Source organism: Pangasianodon hypophthalmus, chromosome 20, assembly GCF_027358585.1.
Source record: "Pangasianodon hypophthalmus isolate fPanHyp1 chromosome 20, fPanHyp1.pri, whole genome shotgun sequence".
NCBI classification, from domain to species: Eukaryota; Metazoa; Chordata; class Actinopteri; order Siluriformes; family Pangasiidae; genus Pangasianodon; species Pangasianodon hypophthalmus.
Window position 1 is genome coordinate 1630492 of NC_069729.1, and position 14034 is coordinate 1644525.

The 14034-nt window shown below is 42.4% G+C and overlaps 1 protein-coding gene across 13 annotated transcripts in view; it reads left to right on the plus strand.

Annotated features, from left to right (window-relative positions):
• The first annotated feature begins 3282 nt into the window (after window positions 1-3282).
• The window catches only part of cacna1da (calcium channel, voltage-dependent, L type, alpha 1D subunit, a), an 81030-nt gene continuing 70278 nt past the window's right edge, over window positions 3283-14034 (plus strand). For 6 of the 13 annotated variants that reach the window (XM_034314184.2, XM_053242422.1, XM_053242424.1 and 3 more), the window contains exon 1: window positions 3286-4244. In XM_034314184.2, coding sequence (XP_034170075.2) covers window positions 4182-4244 — 63 coding nt within the window. In that variant the 5' untranslated portion in view covers window positions 3286-4181. Of the gene's footprint in view, window positions 4245-14034 lie in introns of all 13 variants that reach the window. The other 7 variants (XM_026935291.3, XM_026935295.3, XM_026935293.3 and 4 more) reach the window with 5 other exon arrangements.

Genomic DNA, 14034 nt, shown 5'->3' on the forward strand with positions numbered 1-14034 from the left:
GGATCTTTTAAACATTAAATATAAATACAAATAGAAATTTGATTTGATGCAACCCAATCAATAAAACAGATACGGAGGCATTGAGAGATATTTAGATATCTAAGCTGAGCTGTCGGTGTTGTAGCTGGTTTACTAAATTGAAGAAGAAATTATCATCACGTATTCTGTAAGCAATGGTCTCTGTTAGTTGCCCTTAATCGTCCGCTTCATGTGCATGTTTAGTTTGGAGTGTGTGTGTGTGTGTGTGTGTGTGTGTGTGTGGTAATGCATGCTTGGTCCCAGGAGCCTTTAGACCCCAACAGTCAGTGTGTCAGTTTTTTTGACTTAACACCCACGATATTGCATAATGCAGTGGAATAGATAAGGAAATCATCACATAGCCTCCCACAAACCACACACACACACACACACACACACACACACACACACTTTCAATCTCTTTCTCCTTCAATATCTCTGTTGTTCCTTCTTTTTGACTTGGTTTATTTCTCTTTTCCTCTCAATCACACACACACACACACACACACACACACACACACTAATCCCTTTCCTTCTTTTCCTCCAGAGGCAAATTATGCCAGCAGCACCAGTGTCCCTGTTCCTGGTGACGTGCCGGCGTGTTGGTGAGAAAGCCCCGCCCCTCCATCCCAGTCCCCGCCCTCTCCCCCGCCCCTTTCCCCTCTCCCCTGGGAGGCTCGTGCCGGTGGATGCCCCGCTCCGGCCCAAGCCTGCACCATGAGCGTCAACGGCCCGGTCCCGTCACCTGTCCCGCCCCCCGCCGACACAGAGGATCTGCCCACGACGTCGGTGGCACCGGTGGGCTCGCTGGCACAGAAGAAGAGGCTGCAGTATGCCAAGAGCAAGAGCACCTCGGCCAACACACGGCCACAGAGGGCGCTGTTCTGCCTGAACCTGAACAACCCGTTTCGCCAGGCCTGCATCAGCATCGTGGAGTGGAAATATCCTTTACACACACGCACACACACACACACACACACACAGAGAGGAAGAAAGAGAGAGAGAGAGAGAAACAGACAGACAAGCCAGGCAAAACTAATCCAGGGAGAGTACACTTAGTCTTTTTATTACCTTTCATAACCACCACCCCCGCTAGGAAAAGTGAAAGAAAAATGAATGAAAGTAATAAAAATAAATGTAACATGTAATTCGCTCTGGATAAGGGCGTCTGCCAAATGCCATAAATGTAAATGTAAATTCGCTTTATAGGTAGCTTTAGTTTGTCCAGTTACTGCTGCGTTGTTCTGTTATAGGAAAATAATCATCAAAACAGTGCTGTGATGAAGTGGAATCACTGTTACCACACTGAAGTTGATTATTTTCCGATAACTGCACATTCTGTAGTGCTTTATTCCTCTAATACCATAGCGATTAGCCAACTATTACAATATTTTTATTCATTAAAGAATGGTACATTTTATCCATTTATAGTTACTTTTCACGTTGTGGAACGTCCTGAAACAGGTTAGTTCCTGTTCTCACTTGCGTAACCAATCGTTCCTTCATCAGCCTCTCCTTTTTTTTTCTCTTGAAGCTAATTAATTAAAAAAAAACACAGCTTGTCATGTTACCGTGAAACTGCAAAGTGTAAACTCCTCTGTCATAATGCCTTATAATGCACTACAGTAATTTCCACTAGGAAGACTACAGGACTTTAAGTGTTATACTTAGTGGCCAGCTAACACTCGTGTTAATTTACCGCCTGGGACCTTCTGGAGTCGCACATTTATCGCAAAATGTAGTTCGATCAACATAAAATGAACACATTCTTTGCTTTGTTTTGTTTTTACATGCCAAAAAGAGGACAAAAAAGTGTCTAATCATCCAGGAAAGAGGGTACTGCGCCTATTTAGTGTCTTCTTCCTTCGAGCACACCTGACAGACTCGATAATGAGCTGCTGAGGCGGGCAAGTGTCAAATCCGATGTGACAGTGATACCTGATTTTAAGGGGAGGCACGTGTTCGGCTTTGTAGCATCGCGCGTCGTATTTATAAGCACTAAGCCAGATGTTACAGGATGTAATTCTTAAAGTAATACATCAGCCAAAAAAATCCTTATAGCTTTAGACTGCTGTGCGGCTTATATAGCTAACAAGAAAAGAGTGTTTTAAACCGCGTTTAAAATCTAGTGTTTAGGAAAAGTAGAAGAGTCAGAAGAGAGCTGAGTCAAATTTTTTTCTTGGATTGGAATCGAATCTGTTAGCTAGATGGTGAAACGAAAAGGGAAATCACACAACTTTTTTAGACCTGATGTAAGTGCATGTGGATTTTTGAGACATAACGTCTCATTGCGAGTTGTGATTAGTGATCAGCTAATTAGTGAATATATTCATTAGCATGTGAAAGGTATGAACTGATCCCAGATCAGCACGTTGCACTGAGAAGGTCGAGCCTGAGAGCACACTTCATCTGTGTGAGCGTTTCAGCCCGGTGCAGCGAGAACATTAATCTCACACAGGGATAGGTGTGATGGCTGTGATAGGTGTGTGTGTGTGTGCGCGCGAGTGTGATTGCGTGTGTGTTTGGCCTAGTTTTGAGCTGCGCAGATCTCTCTGTGGTTTAGCAAGAAGGCTAAAGGAACTGCAGTGAAAGAAGTGACACCGAGCTGTGACTCAGCGAGAGAGTGCGCGAACTGTACAGCGCCCTGCGCGTCTCAGTAAGAGAAACCAACACACACACTGGGAACGGCAGCACACTCTGGGAAGATTGAGTGGGTGATGCTGGAAATTAAATTTGTGGAAATTAAATTGCTTGGGTTCATGTCTAGTTGGTGTTCTTACACAGACCCTACCATTTAACTGGACAGGGATATCTGTATTACCCATAATGCACTGCAGTCACATGACACTGTGAAATGGCAGCTAGAGACGATCAGCTACGGATCGTCGCTTCATGTTTCTTTAATTGTGTCTCCTTGCTTCTCATTCTTGCTTCTTAAGTCCTCTTTCTGAGGAAGTGGAGAAAGGACGTGAGGACAGACGAGGCATCGAGAACACACGTATTTACCAGATGAGACTTTCTCTCTCACTGAAGCATCACTATTACGCAGCTTTAATGAATTCACTTGATGACATGTCGGCCAGCTCTATTAACTGTATAACTGATCATCAAATACATTAAAGAGTAAAACATTACTGCACATGTAGCTACATCACATGCTTAAATGGTGATGTTTAAGATTCTACTCATCACCTGACTTCTCGCATGAATTCATTTTCATGCAAGGATTTTATTTGTACCCATTGTTTTGTTTTTTTTTCATTAAGATGATTAATTTGTATTTGTGTTCCTTATTATTGTCTCATTTATTGTAATTTGTTCTTTTGGAAGATGTGGAGCATTTATATTGCAGGCTTACATCATGCACTTGAACAAAAACTATTTCCATGTAGGAAAAACCAGGAGGAATTTCCCAGAGTGCATGTTAAGAATCAGTACTTCCTCAAAGGTTCGGTACTTCTGTCGATTTCTGGGCCACGGACTGAACGAGGAAGGATCGAGGAATCGAGGAGGCATGGATTAGAGTTTTGGGAAGCGTCCCTGTGTCCACCATCAGATATTAGCTCAAGGTGTTGATTCACGTAGTAAACTTTTGACATTATGTCTCACTAACCGCTAATCACTAGCAGGCAGTTGAGTTGCTACTGAATAGGACACAATAACAAAAAAAGTTCTGATGTCTGTGATTCGATAGAATACGTTCTAGGGTCCTGCCTGATTTTAGACTGTATTATAAGAAAAAAAAAATCACAGTTATTACGCTGCAAAGTTGATAAGTAGAAGATAACCCGCTTTTAAACGTATACCTAATTTGGATGCGTTGAAATAGATTTGTCTGCTAAAACGAAACTGCCAAATCTCTGTAGTTAAGTGGTTTACAGACTCCAGATATTGATGCTGCAATAAAGAAAGTGTGTGAAACAGACAGCGGTGGATATTAAATCCAGCTCAAGCATTCACTAAATGAATTTGCGTTATTAGATCGGGCTCTGTTAAAGGTTTCTCTGAGTAATACGCTGTTTTGTGTAATATTGTGTTTTCATCTTTTAGCGTGAACATTGTTACTGTTTGGCTTCAGGCTTTAAACAGATATTACGTTCCTTAACCGTAGCGCTTGCAGGCCATTTGATATCTTTATACTACTTGCTATTTTTGCCAACTGCATGGCCTTAGCCATCTACGTCCCGTTTCCTGAAGACGACTCCAACTCGACCAATCACGACCTGGTGAGTAAACACCCACGATCACCTTTCTGACCTTTAGATCTCTTTGCATTTTATGACCTAGCCCCTAATTAAGCTAAGAGGTTAAAGGCCATCACTTAGGAGACTAGGGACTTATTGGTTGATTCTAATTTGTCTTCATTTGGGCAGGACTGAGTAGTGCTGTCATTTCCACTGCAGTTTATTGGCTGGGGAATTGTAAAGGACGCAGAATGACTCGGTCTGGATTAACTCTGGTGTTGTGTTAGACAGCGGTGTTAATAAATGAATATCAGAATCAATACATGCCGGACAGAGCGAGATTTACATTTGCAGTGCATGTTTGCATCAAAGCAGCACTTTGTAATGTTTAAAGCAGTAGTTAGTAATGTCTAAAGCAGCACTTTGTAATGTTTAAAGCAGTAGTTAGTAATGTCTAAAGAAGCGGTTTGCAATGTTTAAAGCAGCACTTTGTAATGTTTAAAGCAGTAGTTAGTAATGTCTAAAGAAGCGGTTTGCAATGTTTAAAGCAGTGGTTTGTAATGTTTAAAGCAGTAGTTAGTAATGTCTAAAGAAGCGGTTTGCAATGTTTAAAGCAGTGGTTTGTAATGTTTGAAACCCTCTACTGCCTGAGAAGTGACTCATTACTGCAGAAATCACACTGACAAGCCTTATGTTGCAACTATATATTCCTTACAGGTTTCCTTTTAAGGAAAAAGGGGCGGAGCTGAACAGCTCTGGTTCCGTTAGGTTGGAGATAAGTATAGGTCTTGAAACACCCTTTAGAAAATTAGAGACTGCAACTTTAAATCTGCATCTGTCTCGATAAATAGCGTTCATCCTAAAAAGTAGAAATTAGCGTTGCTTCAAATTGGGACTTCAAATTGGGTATTAGCTGGATCATTCCATTTCCTCTTATTATCTCAATGCTATTTGTTATTGCATGCTAGCATATATTATATATCATAATATTTGGCATAATTGTTTGAAAAAGGCTCTGCTTGTTACTCAGATGAGGTAAGTGTAAGGTATGTGCTGATATTAAATATTTTATAGCTGCGTGGCTTTTAATCACTTCTTTACAAATTTCCTGCGATATTGTTTAGATTTCACTACATTGCTGAAAGTATTTCTCAGTTCTGCCTGTGTTTTTTTTTACTTTCATCTGTCTATGAATAGAATCATGAGATTTCCTTCTTAAGAAAGACACACATGATGCTGATTTGTCTGTAGAGCCATAGAACACAGCTGTCCTCATGTTGTCCTTCTGAATGGGATGGGTTTTATCTCTGGAGCTCAAAGACGTTTCTTGGCAAGACGGCCACCTCCCAAACTGAAGGCAGGAAGTATCTTGAAGTGTCGTGTTAAATATGGCAGTTTTCGATGTGCTCTGACTTGAAGATGTTCTGTCCTCGTCCTGTCATAATGGCGTTACGTGTAGCGTTCTGCGCTACATCAGATGCAGTGTAGCTCATGAGAACGTCTGTCCCTTTACGAGCACATCTCATCTCTTTTTTTACGACCTCCTGCACTTGTTGTGTTGAATAGCTGTGATTATGTGGCTCTGCAGTGGCATATTAAGGAAGCGGTGTGTGTGTGTGTGTGTGTGTGTGTGTGTGTGTGTGCGTGCGTGCGTGAATGGTAGCTGGTGAATCAGTGGTGACGTGTTGTGTGTCTCTCTGAATACGAGGCGAGACGAGGCAGCTGTTCAATCTCCTATTAGGACAGAGCTCGGGGAGTGAAAAGCTCTCGAGTCAGCGCACACTTCCAACACACAGAAGACGATAAATATAATATATAAATTGATAAAGATGTTTTAATATGACAACATACAGAGCAATAGAATACGGTGTAAATGATTCAGCATTGTTCTATTTTAAGAGAAAGAGAGAAACTCACAATGCCAGAAAAAAACTGAGATAATTATAATTCTCAATAATAAGTAAGGAATAAGACACTCTGTGTGGTGCTGTTATTGGAAAATAATCAACGATGGAGTGGTGTGATGAAGCGGAGATACTGTTACCACCCAGAAGCTGATAACACCACAACACAGAGTGTTTTATTCCTCTTATAGCACACCAATTTACCATTACATTTTGTTTATAGGTTAAAGAAAGACACATGGTACATTTGGTCTGTTTATAGTTACATTTAAGGTCGTGAAACAACGGTGAAAGTTTGAAAAGCTGCTTTTTATTATTTTAATTCTCTCACTGTTTTCTTCTCTGATGCCATAAATGCTTCTTAAACATGTCAGGACCATACAAGGCAGAAAAGCTTCTCCTGCACTGGTGTGTGTGTGTGTGTGTGTGTGTGTGAGAGAGAGAGAGAGATCCTTTATCTTAAGTCTAATATTATGTTGTACATCCCTGTGCGTATGTGTAATGTTCTTGGTCCTGAGCCTGCCTAATACCTCCATTTTGGGTCAGCGTGTGTGTGTGTGTGTGTGTGTGTGTGAGTGTGTGTGAAAGAGAGAGAGAGAGAGAGAGAGATCTTTTATCTTAAGTTTAATATTATGTTGTACATCCCTGTGTGTATGTGTAATGTTCTTGGTCTTGAGCCTGCCTAATACCTCCATTTTGGGTCAGCGTGTGTGTGTGAGTGTGTGTGTGCGTGTGTGTGTGTTGCTCTGTGGGGTGTTACCGCAGCAGGTGACTGTTTCATCAGAAACACAGCGTGTTCAGTATCACACACTGCCCAGGTAGCCTCCCCCAGGTGCTCTGACGTAGGAGTGAAGCTCAGAAACGTGTGTTAAAATAAACTCATGACCGTCTCATTACTCTGTTATCAGACTCATCATTCACCATGTACCTAAAAAACTCTGAGAAATTTAGAGAGTGTGTGTGTGTGTGTGTGTGTGTGTGTGTCACTGCTTCTGAGGAGATGCGATTCACACTGATGGACTAAAGCAACCTATAGATTAATACAACTCAAATTACAGCTGCAGCTTAGAAATTATTAATAGCATAGACTGACAGGAACAGGACACGCCTCCTTCACTGAGACTGACAGAAACAGGACACGCCTCCTTCACTGAGACTGACAGATGAGACACACCTCCTTCACTGAGACTGACAGGAACAGGACACGCCTCCTTCACTGAGACTGGCAGAAACAGGACACGCCTCCTTCACTGAGACTGACAGAAACAGGACACGCCTCCTTCACTGAGACTGACAGAAACAGGACACGCCTCCTTCACTGAGACTGACAGAAACAGGACACGCCTCCTTCACTGAGACTGACAGAAACAGGACACGCCTCCTTCACTGAGACTGACAGAAACAGGACACGCCTCCTTCACTGAGACTGATAGAAACAGGACACGCCTCCTTCACTGAGACTGACAGAAACAGGACACACCTCCTTCACTGAGACTGACAAACGAGACACACCTCCTTCACTGAGACTGACAGAAATGGGACACGCCTCCTTCACTGAGACTGACAGAAACGGGACACGCCTCCTTCACTGAGACTGACAGAAACAGGACACGCCTCCTTCACTGAGACTGACAGAAACAGGACACGCCTCCTTCACTGAGACTGACAGAAACAGGACACGCCTCCTTCACTGAGACTGACAGAAACAGGACACGCCTCCTTCACTGAGACTTGACAGAAACGAGACACGCCTCCTTCACTGAGACTGACAGAAACGAGACACGCCTCCTTCACTGAGACTGACAGAAACGAGACACGCCTCCTTCACTGAGACTGACAGAAACGAGACACGCCTCCTTCACTGAGACTGACAGAAACGAGACACGCCTCCTTCACTGAGACTGACAGAAACGGGACACGCCTCCTTCACTGAGACTGACAGAAACGGGACACGCCTCCTTCACTGAGACTGACAGAAACGAGACACGCCTCTGTATCTGCTGTATCTACTGTACGTGCTCCTATTTTGGAGAGGATATGAGTGGGTAACCGGGCGCCATGTTTTCCACTCATACATACACTTCCTGGTTGCCATGGTGTCACAGCGTTTGATCAGGTGGTTATCACACTGTTGACTTTGAAAGTACTGATTATATTTCCGTCTATTAGCGATCATTGTTTTTACCCGAACACGTTCCTTACTCCAGTGCTTCTCATCGCTTGTGTGTTTGGCTGCAACTTCCCCAAAATGAACCCCTCTCTCTGGACTTTATTACGCTGCAGAGCGTTTTGAAAATGCAGCGTCGTATTGTGCAGATTCTTTTTAATCATATCTCACGTTTATTAGCAATGTTTCTGAATATTGTCAATCCAATTAGTCATTTTGAATTTTTTGAAAGCCTGTTGAGCATCTTTGTGGCATAAAGGTGCTACATAAAAAAATAAAAACCCTAATTGTGTGTGTGTGTGTGTGTGCTGCAGTTCAGAGCTATGAGGTCTCATTCAGTGTGTTATTGGGCTGTGATGTGGAGGTGTGATGTTCTGGTTGGGCAATGTGTGTGTGTGTGTGTGTGTGTGTGTGTGTATGTGTGTCAGGTGAGACTGCAGCACACACACACAGACTGTGGCTTCCTCACTTTTTGTACACTCATGCACACTACAGACACACACACACACACACACACGCAGGTGCATGCTGGATGCTTTTGTATACTGTTGCATACTAACTCTGTACATATCATCACCTCTGTTGCTATTACACTCACTTTTCCCAAGCTCACCTGTTTACACACACACACACACACATACACACACACACACACACACACACACACACACAGACTGTCAGACAGACTGGCGTCCTGTTGAAAGGTCAGTAGGTTGGAGGATGCTGTGGGCTCCTGCTGCCGCTGCTTAGACCTGTGTGCCCTTTTCATAGGCAATAGCATTCACAGACCTCACGGTTTACACACACACACACACACATACACACACACACACAAACACACACACGTAAATATATACATATTCTCATACAGTAGTCTCCCTTGTGCTTATCAGTTTCTTTTTTTTTACTACAAAATTACATATACTTAAGTATGTGTTCTACAAGAGTGAATGTGTGTTTGTGTGTCACGGCATGTGTGTGTGTGTGTGTGTGTGTTTGTGTGTGTGAGGGAGGCTGGCTGTGTCTGCAGACCCCAGTAGGGGTGATGCCTGAAGAGTGTGTTTAATCACTTAGCTAACTGCTTATTTACGTCTCACGGCCTGACAGCCCACTGCTCTTTGTCTGTGTGTGTGTGTGTGTGTGTGTGTGTGTGTGTGTGAGAGAGAGAGAGAGCGAGAGCAGGTCCTGTGCTTGTCTGTTTACATACACAGTATCTTTACTCTTACTCTTACTTGCTATAGAGGAATTTTGGAAATGTGTTTATTTTAGAAGTGTAAGTGTGTGTGTGTGTGTGTGTGTGTGTGTGTGTGTGTGTGTGCCATGAAGAATGAAGTGGCTCTGGCGTCATCGCGCTGACCTGGCTGAGGTTTTCTTCAGGTGATCTTGTGCTCAAGCATTAATAAACGATCTGCTTGCAGGCATGGGGAAAATTGCACTCACGCAGACACACACACACGCACACACACTCACGCAGACACACACACACCCTCCCACGCTCACACACTTTTGCACAGTCATTTGTGTTGAAAGCCCCTCTGCTCGTGTGTGGGACGGACCTGCCACTAGAAGGACAAAATGTGAATTAGCATTAGACAGGTCTCATCCTACACAGCGTTTGTGTGTGTGTGTGTGTGTGTGTGTGTGTGCGTGCGTGAGGGTTTTTTAATTGTGTATTTTTGTGCGCCTGCATTCTCGGGTCAGAATAACACTAGCTGTTTGTTTGTTTGTTTTTTAACCTAGCGAAATCTTTGCGTTGTAATAACCAGCATGTCGTTGTTTCTGTTTCTCAGTTAAAAATAAAAACACGCTGATGAACGTAGGCTTTCCTATAAAACATTTAACGACACATCCTCATGCGCTGATAAAGTCGTAGTTTAGTTGTTAGCACTAGGCCAGGTGCACGCTACATGACTTCAGCCCCGATGTTCCTGTCGCAGATTCATTTTGGGGCTCAGCGAGTTAGCTGTAGCTGCTAATCACTAGCATTAGCATTTAATCTGTTTTTTTGGATTATTAACTAGCTGTTAACAAGGTCAGCAATGCTGCATGACTGAAGTAAATAAATAAGCGTAAAGAGTTATTAACTGTAGCTCTGCTCATGATAAAATGATCGGAACTACTTGGGCATGTGCTCTGTGGTGAACAGCAGCGGAGATACTTACTGAATTCTTGTTGAGTGAAGTCGTCCCGATAAACAACACACTGTTAACTTCTCTTAATTTAAACCTCCGCTCATGTTCTGCGAGTGAAGACATTCATCTGTTCAGCAGCACGGGTAAGGGAAGCTAAGATGCATCAGAGGAAGATGTTTTGTTGCTCTGCTCTGAAGTCAGAGATCATATAGGATACAAAGGTTGAAAGGAAAACCGTATTACGAGATACGATCTTAAAGCTGCAGGCACCACGTTTTCCCCAAGACATTTAAATCATTCAACTCGATAACTGTCAGAGTCTACAACTGAAGCCTACTCGGCCACGACACCACTCGCTTTACACTCGCTTGGCGATTGTTCGTGCAGTCCGAGTGGTTGGGCGCCGAGATTTTCTCATTCTGCGAGCAATATTTTCAAGCATGCTTGATTTGCTCAGTGATGAATCACGAACAGCATGAGAAACAGCTAATGAGGGTCTGAGAGGAAATCAAATTCATCTGCTCTCATGCGCAGCAGATCCCTGACTCCAGTATATCGTCCGTATATGTGGGTGAGAGGGTGAGGACAAATTGGAACCACAATAACAATGCTTCTGTCGGAAATCGTTTGGCATGGCAAACTCAAAAGGTTGTTAGGAAGAGCAAAAAAAAAAACCAAACAGGACATGACTCCTGGCCATGCACAGTATAAAAGTAGCTACATTTCTTGCACTATACCTCCAGTTCTCTTTGCAGAACAGACACCATCATTCCTCCATGTTTTCTTTTATTTCTTGTTATTCTTGTTTCTTTAGAAAATGGCAAAAAAGTCACATGATAGACAGCCTTCATGTTTATTTTTGTAAGAAAGCAGGATTTGGGGATCAGGTTGTTGTTTCTGAAATGCAATTATTTTAATTTATTTACTATTTCACCTTCTATTTTGTATGATTTACTATTATTATTTTTATTATTATCATTATTATTATTATTTAGCATGCACTACAATTTCTAGAATGGATTTAATGGTAATCATCACATTATATCACAAACCTCAACAATCTGCCAGAACAAAAGAGTACTAAACAGTGCCTTTAAGGTTCTAATATTATTTTATAGGTGTACCCACTTTTGCATCTTTATCGGAGGGCCTGGAGGACAGAGTGTGGCTTTAAAAAGTACAGAATTAGAGCACCGGTTGTACCTTTAGTACCCTGGGGAATATAAATGTACCTGTGCTGTACCTTTCTGTCTGACAGTGACAGTGACCTTGTGAAGACTGCAGGATTGATGAAATTGACCAAAAGCCTCACAGGATGGTGTTTTCTCAGCACACAAACCTCAGGGATGGTGCTGATATCTGAAAGAGCTGATCCGACTCAAGGAAGTGTTCTGAGATTCAAAAAACTGCAAGTGGACTTTTGTTTAAGGTTTTTTTTTTGGGGCTAACGTCTTGATTTTGTCTACTGAGAGGTGATACATCATTGTGACTCATCTCTGCCAGTGTACCATGTGCGTTTATGTGTGTCTGTGTGAGTTCTTTGTGTTTTTAATCTCACTGTGTGACAGATAGCATGAGGCATGAACACAGAAACACAGAGTCTTTGATTAAAGCCCTGGAGGTGAGTTGTGTTTACACCAGAGGTGCTCATATATCAGCGTAATGTCTGCCAGCACTGATTAGTTCATAGAGCCTTAATATTGGCGGATTTCATGAGCTAAATGATATATTGGTTGGGAACGTGCATGTGTGTGTGTGTGTGTGTGTGTGTGTGTGTGTGAGTGAGAGAGAGTGTGTGAGGATAACAGGTGGTTAAATGATAAATTCATTAGCAAGCTGCAATATGCTGCCCATTCCCATATTTTGGTTGCCCAGAAACCTAATAGGCTAAACAGTGAAATCTAAAATAACCCCAAATTATGACAAGGAGTTAGCTGGTTAAATGCGTTCTTACAGACTAATGAAAACTTGAATTCCCGGGGAAGAGACACCTCTGCACAGCTAATGTCCTCATCATGATGTTCAGGCCATAAGCTGTGAAGTTCGCATTAAAAAACTTTGGTCATATCTTTTTTTTCCCTTGAATACGGTTTGTCACGTTGCACCGCAAAAAAGGTTTTGTTGGTCATTCATATAAGTAAGGAATAAAACACTTTTGGGCATGCTGTTATAGTAAACTAATCAGTGATGGATGGTGTATGAAGCAGAGTGAATGTTATGCTGCTGAAGGTGATTATTTTCCTGTAACAGCATTTCCCCGAGTGTTTTATTTCTCCTATGCTACAGCAATTTGCCAGTGATTACATTTTACACCACTTAGCTAAAGCTACTCTTCTGCCAGGCAACTACGATTAAAGAAACAGAGAACCCGGGGACGATTAGCTTGTCCCAAGTGCATTCACACAATCCAACAAACACAAATCACTGCACTCCAGACACTGCACCGGAACATCACGGCTTCACCAGCAGGAGTTTTAATATATTAAAAGGCACAATACGGACCAACACGTCCGCTGTATAGTGAAATCTAATCAATAGAGAGCAATTTATTTACATTATATAACCATTGTGTCCATATTGCCAAGCTCTGCTCGGATGTGCTGGAGATGAAGAACCTTACTCTGCAGTTTAGGCGCCAAGGAGGACTCTGTTTTGCCCAGTCATCACTAGGTTTATTGTGTGTGTGTGTGTGTGTGTGTGTGTGTGTGTGTGTGTGTGTGTGTGGGAGGGTGTAGTTGAAATGTTGAGTCAGGTTACAGTACAGCTACTTTTTGGCTGGAAGTTGTGTTTCCTGAGTGGATGGTTTGTGTGTGTCAAGCGGTTTTGTTGGAATGAAGTAGGTAATAATTTAGTGTGTGTGTGTGTGTGTGTGTGTGTGTGTTGGTGAAAAAAGAATATGTACTATAAGTCTTTGGGGCATAAATAAACTGTGATGAGTCAGAGATATTTCTGGGCTGCTCCACCCCCTCACTTGCTCCATCAGTGCTGATGTATGAATAAAACAGATGGGTGAAGGGCTAGACGTCCGTTTTCACTCTCTTTCACTCACTCACTCGCTCTCTCTCTCTCTCTCTCTCTCTCTCTCTCTCTCTCCCTTTCGCTGTCAGCAGTGACAGTGAAGGCAAAAAATCTCTACGCTGACAGAGACCGAGAGGGAGTGAGATATAGCCAAAATGATTTATCTCTCTTATACCACAGCAATTTGCCAATGATTAAAAATGTTTATTTATTCCCTTATGTAATGTTGTGTAAAATCGATGAAACAAGTTCCTGTTCTCACTTACGTTATAGCAGTCAATGCCTCACTTTGTCTCTCTCTTGAAGTTAAAAAGACAAAAAAAAAACAAAAACCTGCAGCTGTTCATGTTACAGAGAAACCGCAACGAAGCGCAAACTCCTCTGTCTAGAAGATGTTGGAAAAAAGCTTTACCTCTGACTGTTACAAAGCGCTGACACTGGAGACTCCTTCCGTAAATGTTAAACAAACATCTCCATACAGAAAACATCCGCAATATTAATGATTACACGTTTTTTTGTTTTTTTTTTTCCCTGTGAACGATAATGTATTAGAACGAGTGCATTAATATAAACCTGGGATTTGCAGCTGCACTACTGTCAGAGCTGTTGTT